This window comes from Nestor notabilis, unplaced genomic scaffold (genome assembly GCF_000696875.1).
Source record: "Nestor notabilis isolate BGI_N333 unplaced genomic scaffold, ASM69687v1 scaffold10631, whole genome shotgun sequence".
Taxonomy (NCBI): domain Eukaryota; kingdom Metazoa; phylum Chordata; class Aves; order Psittaciformes; family Psittacidae; genus Nestor; species Nestor notabilis.
The window spans coordinates 3,666-11,823 of NW_009914270.1; the positions used below are offsets into that span (position 1 = coordinate 3,666).

Here is an 8,158-nt window from a genome sequence, read left to right on the forward strand (position 1 = left end):
TGGGCCTTAAAAGTGTAGGTCCTGCACTGGGGTGGTGACTCCTTTCTATTGTGTCATATGTAGATGTATGGGAAAAAACAGGAACATGGAGTACCACCTTCTCTCCAGGCTAGCTGGAAACTGAGCTACCTTGGTTTCCCTTAGTGCAGACATGAAAGGGAGAGTCTTAGTTTTGTCCTACTCCCTTTAAAATTGATGGCCAAGGTGTATTTGTCTCTTGTTTTTGAAAGAATTGGAGATATTACAATGGCTTCTTTTAGACACCATTGCTACTCTGAAGCAAAGAACCCTCCTCAGGTCCTGGTGGAAGAAGCAAGGAGGCCCTCTTCAAACACTGGTGAGTTCATCTCTGTGTCTGTCTTTGCCACTGTTCATGGCTTGGAAAGATATGAGGGTGGACTGAGATGAGCTCTGAGGCAGAAGCTCTTCCCTGGGAGGGTGCTGAGGCGCTGGCCCAGGGTGCCCAGAGAAGCTGTGGCTGCCTCATCCCTGGCAGTGTTCAAGGCCAGGTTGGACACAGGGGCTTGGAGCAACCTGCTCTAGTGGAAGGTGTCCCTGCCCGTGGCAGGGGTTGGAGCTGGATGATCTTAAGGTCTTTTCCAACCCAAACCATTCTATGTTTCTATGTTTTACACTGTTTAGATGAGCAGTGGTATTGAGAATGGCTGGTTTGGGTGTTGTTAGATGCAAGGTGTGTGTCTGAGATGTCTACACTTAGTTATACAAATACCACCCAAGGTGAAGAAAGAAATGAATGGGGATGAGGAGATGGCCATTGAGTATGTGAGACATTAGTAATGGGAAACAGCAGTTGCCTTCTTCCCCCTGCCTGAGGTGGGGCATAGACAACTTCAGCTGGATCTTCTGAACCCATTTAAAGGTGTTAAAGCACTTGAGCATAACCCTGTCTGCAGTCAACTGCTCTTTTCTACAAGGAACAAGTCCCGCTCTTGGTTTCGTTTCCTCCTTTTGCAAGCACCAAAGAGCCACCCTGAGGATATATAAATTTGGAGGCATATGATGCAAAATGGCTTTTCAAAGGCAAATTTTGGTCCAAAATGGGCAGATGGAATCACACAACTTCAGAAAAGGAACATGCTGAGTGCTGTCCATGGGGAAGAGTTGTTCTAGGCACCAAGACAGGCTGGGGGACAGCTTAGCAGAGAGGGACACAGTGTTCTTGCAGCAGAGGCACCCACCAGCACCCTCAGAAGAGCGTTGGCAGCGGGTGAAGGGACTTTCTGCAATGAACATCTGACCGCAGGCTGGGGAATGGGGAAGTGAAAGCTGCTTTGAGAAGGGTGGAGGGAGAAGATGAACTGTCCTGAAGAAATGGTCATCTTGCTCGAAAAGGGGCTGATGGAAAGAGGGAAGGGGCAAGGGAAGAAGTTGTAATACCCATTTCTCAACAGGCAATATGCATATTTTAAGGTCATCTCATCATTTTAAGGTCAATGCATATTTAAGGATAACATGAGCAGCAGTCATCTTTATATATATATGTGCATGTTTTTTAGACACAAGTAAGAACAGAGGAAGAAATATATGCAAGTATAATTCAGATGGGTGTTTTTTCCCCTTGAAGCTACATGTACATGGAATTGAAACCAGGAATATTGGTCTCTTTAATTGACCCAAACATACCACTACAGAGTCAGAAAATCACTCCAATGTGCTCTCTTGCCTATTTAATGCAACACTAATTCATGTTAAGGCTAATTAAGGCATGATATTATTGTATTTATTTGTCCTTAAATAAGAACAACACCACCCCCCCCCAAAAAAAAAAAAAAGAAAAAAGGGCAAGAAATCCTCTGAAACATGCCCACATCTTGGAAAGAACTTGGATGCTCATGAGAGGACATCTTTTGCAAGACCAATTCTTTGCACAATGGGCCAGGAGAGCTTTAGGATTACTTTTTTTCCCCATCTAGGAACTATTGGCTATTATTTTATCAAGATATTATTTTTCAATATGTTATTTTGGACCTTCAACCATTAGATGTATATCTCCAAGTAATTGGGTGCATGCATAAAGGAAACCCCAAATCCTACATTAGCCTCATGCACTGCATGTTCCTGTGAGCTGGGAGAAGTGATTTAACCTTCTCTCCATGTTTGTCTCCTCTGTGCTGCTGCCAGGAGAGTGGCTGGAGGAAATCACTTGAGTGTGACCATGTTTGTCCTTTTGGGCTTCACCAACCTGTAGGAGCTGCTCTTTGTGACTGTTTTCCTCATCTCCATCACACTGGTGGTGGGGAACCTTACCAAGACCAACTTTCAGCTTCATATGCCCATATACTTATTTCCTCATAAGAAATGTACTGATTTCCTCCATAGGATGTAGCTGGCCATCTTGCTTTCCTGGTTGGCTCTGCCCCATGGAAAGCTACCACTGTGCTGACCTAGGAGCAAAGTGGTTTCATCCCCTGTGACAAGCAGCCACCCAGTTTGGTCGAGGAACAGCCTTTCAAGACACTGTCTGAGTAGTCTTGGCTTTTCCTTGGATGTCATATGGTGCTGATGGCACAGATGCTCCATGCTTCTGGCCATCTGTTGTATCCAGACCTGCCCAACTCATTTGATGGCTCTGAAACTCTCAATATTGCCCAGAACTCCTCCACCACCGCCTCCTCCCCTCCTTATGTCTCTCCATCCAGGCAAAACTTATTTTCCATCCCAGCTGCAGTTTACTCATGATTTCTCATTCCAGGTTTTGGGGGTTGAGTCACATCAGTCCAAGGAGTCATCCTATCTAATTGTAGGCTTGCACATCTGAATTAGTCACTGAAGGTTCCCCTTATGGAGACAACGATGCATCTGGGGGCTTTGATTCAGCTTTAATCTATTTTAAACCTCCACAACAGGGTTTTTCTCTGGAAAAAGTGGATGGTTCTCTCCACTTGCTGCTTGGCAGCAGAGGGTGATGGGCTCACATGATATGGATTGTGTTCAGAGCAGACACAGGGCAAAGCCTGAAGAGTCAGCTTAAGTGTAAGGGGAAACATCAGCTCACCATGCTGATGGTTTGGGGTCCTTCAGAAACCCTGCTCAAAAGTGAGAAAGTGAAAACTGCTTTTCATTGAACCACAGCCTGGTTTGGGTTGAAGCTCATCCAGTTCCACCCCTTGCCCTGGGCAGGGACACCTTCCACTAGAGCAGGTTGCTCCAAGCCCCTGTGTCCAACCTGGCCTTGATCAGTAACTTCTAATGATGCAGAACCTCAATGCTCAGCATCCACAAAACCCTTTCTGAACAGAACACACAAGCAGGATGGATGTAGGCAGTGTCAGAGCTGTGCTTTCCCTTTGATATAAAGGTTGCTAATACCAGGTATTAACTTCCTGAAGAAGGGTTTATATTCTCCATGGATGGATAGGAAATAATTCCCTAGAAGATACTACTGTTGGTTTGTTCTTTTAGAGCAAGAAAAGAGAAACTTTCCTCCATAAACGTGGCTGTGCCTAAAGGGGCTCAGGAAACCTGGGGAGGGGCTTTGGACAAGGGCCTGTAGGGACAGGCCAAGGGGAATGGCTTGAACCTGCCAGAGGGGAGACTGAGATGAGCTCTGAGGCAGAAGCTCTTCCCTGTGAGGGTGCTGAGGCGCTGGCACAGGGTGCTCAGAGAAGCTGTGGCTGCCCCATCCCTGGCAGTGTTCAAGGCCAGGTTGGACACAGGGGCTTGGAGCAACCTGCTCTAGTGGAAGGCGTCCCTGCCCATGGCAGGGGTTGGGACTTGGAGGGACTTTAAGGTCCTTCCCAACACAAACCAGTCTGGGGTTCTATGATCCAGGCCCATACAATTGTCCTTAATACAGAAACATGCCAACACACTGACCCTCCAACTCATTGGCCTGGGGCATGGACCACCTTTGTCAAGCGAGGCAGCTGTAGAAGTGCACTTTGTTGTTAACAAAGAAGAAAGTTTCTTTCTTGTTTAGTCCCTGCTAATTAATCTCTGATGGCTTGTTATGAAGAATGAGGTAAGTCACCTACAAGTTAGCTGAGAAGCTTTCATGTTGATTAGGAAACTTTGTTGCTAAACCCCAGAAGGTCTTGTTAAAGCTGATGGCTCCTGGAAGGCTGGTTGGTCCCCAAGGACCACTTCTTGCTGTGGGAAGGGAGCAGCATCACTTGTGATGGAAATAGCTGTGACTGTATGGTGAGAGCCTGGAGCCTGGGCATTGGAGTCACAAAAGTTGAGGGTGAATGTGTGGCTGGTAATGAGGGTTGAGCTGGCAAAACTGCTCAGGTAGGAGGTGGTCTCCAGCCCTGTGCAGAGCCTCTTGGACATGGCAGCAGTGAGGAGCAGTGGGCTGGAGATGGCCACATACCTGTCATAGGCCATCACTGCCAGAAGGCAGCACTTGGTGCAGGCACACCCAGCAAAGGAGATGCTCTTGTCCTCGGACATGCAGTTCAGAAGGGTCTTGGGGTGTAGACAGAGGAATACCAGAGGTCCAGGCAGGACAAGTTCCCAGTGAAGAAGTACATTGGGGTATGGAGCTGTAAGCTATGGCATATCAGCACCATCAGGGTGATGTTGCTCATGAGGGTGGTGATGTAGGCTAGGGTGAACACCATGAACGAGAGAAGCTGCAGCTTTGGGTCAGTGGTGAGCCCCAGGAGGATGAAGCTGGTGACTGAACTGTGGTTTTTCCATGGTAAAAGAAGACATGGAGACATGGATCACAGTGGCTGTTTCATAGTTGCAGCGCAGGGGCTTGGGTCATGGGCTAAGAGAAGGGCTTCCATGGTGTTGCTGTTGCTCTCTCCCAAAACCCAGCTACACACACAAAAGAGAAAAGCAGAGTAAATTTTGTATTGAGAAGAGCTGCTGTGATGGTTTCGGTTGTGCTATTTTACCATAGAATCATGGAAAGGTTTGGAAAGGACCCTAAAGCTCATCCAGTTCCAACCCCCTGTCAAAGGCAGGGACATCTTCCACTAGACCAGGTTGCTCCAAGCCCCATCCAACCTGGCCTTGAACACTTCCCTGCATTCCCTGACCTCTATGAATGTGAAATCTCAGTGTCACATTAAACTTCTCATACATTAGGACTCTCTAATTTGAATTTCATATGGAGAAACTGGAGATAGAGGCTGAAGACAAATGTATGTAGAGTCACCATCTGCTACAGGCCAACACAGTTTGGTTAGATTCATTGTCATGAGTCCTACCAGTAAAAGCATTGACTTATTGAGTTTTCTTTTACATAAGCAAACATTGAAGGGTTGGATGTGCACCTACAAACCTGAATTACAAGTGTGTGTGTGTGAGGACCTCTAGCTTTAGGCACATTACTGAAAGCAGCAGTCATTCGGTGCTAGTGTGTGTTTGCACACTCGAGTACAGGCACAGAAGCTGGAATTCATCTCACCTGACGTTGCCTGACATTGAATTACTTAAGTTCTTCCATAGCCAATGGAAGTGATAAACTCTTCCATAGGAAGACCGCAAGATGAGCTGTGTCCTGCTGTTTCCTTGCAACTTCCCCTATGCTCCAGCCAGGTTCGGAAGACCCTCTGTCAGTTGCCCCTGGTCTGGCTGCATCTCAGAAGGCTTGATGAATTTCTTGTAGAATCATGGAATGGTTTGGGTTGGAAAGGACCTTAAGATCACCTAGTTCCAACCTCCCTGAAATTGGCAGGGACACCTCACACTAGACCAAGTTGCCCAAGATTCTGTCCAACCTGGCCTTGAATATTGCCAGGGATGGAGCATTCACAGATTCCTTGGGCAACCCATTCCAGTGCCTCATCACCTTCACAGGGAAGAACTTCTTCATTATATCTAACCTAAACTTCCCCTGTTTCAGTTTGAAGCCATCACCTCTTGTCCTGTTGCTACAGTCCCTGATGAAGAGCCCCTCTCCAGCATCCTTGTAGGCGAACATCTGGCCTTGTATGTTGATTCTAGTGTTTGCCATCAGGCACCACAAGGGATGGGCAGAGAGATGAGAAGTCAAAGAAAAGAAAGACAAATCTCATTGAAGATTTACCTTCTTGGCTATCTGTGACTGTATCCCTTGTTGACCCTTCTTACGAGGAGTACTCACTCATGGTCTTGTCCAGCAGGCGCTGACGGGTTCACAAGTTTAGAGACCACAAGAACAAAAGCATGATGATCATCTCAGTCTGACAACCCCACACCAGCTCACCTCACAGCGCAGAGCAAGCAGGTATGTCCTCTCCTGTCCCAGCATTGTCCGTGGTGTGTGGTTGGGGATATTGATCCATTGCTTCATCCTGTATTTCCTCAAGGATTGGGTCCCTGAAGCAGATATTCAATGTGGCCCTTGCACCCAATGAAGTGTTGCTGCACAGTTGAGCATCCCCCAAAGATCCCCTCAGTTACTGCTTGCACCCAGAAAGACCGTTTTCAGGGCTTTCATGGTTCTTCACATTATGTGCTCACTATTTCCGTCACTGTAGCTGTAGAATAAAGGTGCAACCTCAAGAACAACCATGTTATTTACATTGAGTTGATTATATCTTTTTACCAGCCTGCATGTGGGAGGAAACAAGAACTCTTCCTAAGAGTCTCCCCAGAGTATCCTTCACCTCTATGTTCCTCAAGGTGTGGATCTGGGGGGCTCAACATGGGGATCATCCATCTGTAGTCAACAGACACCAGGTTGGATGGAGTCTTGGGCAACACGGTCTAGTTTGAGTCATCCCTGCCCATGGCAGTTGGTTGGACTTTAAGGTCCTTTCCAACACAAACCATTCTATGACACCACTTTGTCCTGGTCCAGGGAATAACTTGAACTCTGCAGTCAACAGGGAGAAGTGGGAATTTCTAGGTAGTATTCAAATAAGCTATTTAAGATGTTTAATTTGGGGCAAGGTGAATTGTTTCCTGGAGGACTTGGCAATGACAGGGTGAGAACGGTCAGATGAAGAACCAGGCCTGTAGATGACAACATTCAGCTAAATCATGCTCATTTTTAGCTGGTATGCTAAGTATAAGCACTGAGGTAACTATAAATGATCTGCTAAAGAAAAACCCAAGCAGAACAACCCCAAATGTTCTTTCCAGTTGAATCCTAGCATTTCTTCCTGGAGTCCTGCAGGCTGGGAGGCACCAGGAGAAATCCCATCCCAATCCATTGGGCTGGCCACGGTGACTGGCACCAGCCTGTGTGTCACACGTTAAGGCCACTGAATGATTCATTTCATCCCCTTTAAGGAAGTCAGTGTTGAAATGATATAGATTTGGGTGGAATGAAATGAAGCTTCAAGCACAGCTGAGGAACATCCTGTTACGCATTTGCATTTGTCCGGGTATCTGCTCTCATTCTCCGGACAAATGTTTGGGAGTTATGGACCCAAAGCAGGTCTATTTAGGGACGTTAAGGCCACTGAATGATTCATTTCATCCCCTTTAAGGAAGTCAGTGTTGAAATGATATAGATTTGGGTGGAATGAAATGAAGCTTCAAGCACAGCTGAGGAACATCCTGTTACGCATTTGCATTTGTCCGGGTATCTGCTCTCATTCTCCGGACAAATGTTTGGGAGTTATGGACCCAAAGCAGGTCTATTTAGGGAAAGATTTGGGTAGGTTTTGCTTTCTGCATCCCTTTAAGTTAAAATTCATTGGAGGATTTTGGCACTGTGGCACACTCGAGCACAGACTGTGGTTTTTATATAGCTCCTGAGTGACTACAGTGTAACGAATGGAATAAGGACAGTGATTAAAACCAATAACCCAGGCACAATCAGGCAGACTTCATGATGCTTCAAGCAGATGATGCTTTTTTAATCTTAGATACCCACCAGAAAATGTTGTTGTTGTGCTTCTAGATATAAATTCTGCTGAAGCTGGGCACATGGTTGTGTTTAGGTGAGCTCTGAATACGGGATGAGGTAAATCTTTGGCAAGATGCTGTGAGGGCTGGAGCAGCTCTGCTCTGGAGCTGGGCTGGTTCAGCCTGGAGAAGAGAAGGCTCCTGAAGGGGAGACCTTAGAGCAGCACCAGGGCCTAAAGGGGCTCCAGGAGACCTGGAGAGGGACTTTGGACAAGGGATGGAGGGACAGGACAAGGGGAATGGCTTGAACCTGCCAGAGGGGAGACTGAGATGAGCTCTGAGGCAGAAGCTCTTCCCTGGGAGGGTGCTGAGGCGCTGGCACAGGGTGCCCAGAGAAGCTGTGGCT

At 47.0% G+C, this 8,158-nt stretch overlaps 1 protein-coding gene across 1 annotated transcript; it reads right to left on the reverse strand.

The window, feature by feature from the left end:
* Window positions 1–4,038: 4,038 nt before the first annotated feature.
* On the reverse strand, window positions 4,039–4,685 carry LOC104412772 (olfactory receptor 9G9-like). Its single transcript, XM_010023577.1, is given in 2 exon segments — window positions 4,039–4,436; window positions 4,439–4,685. Coding segments are annotated over 2 exon segments (645 nt in total).
* Between the last annotated feature and the right edge of the window lie 3,473 nt (window positions 4,686–8,158).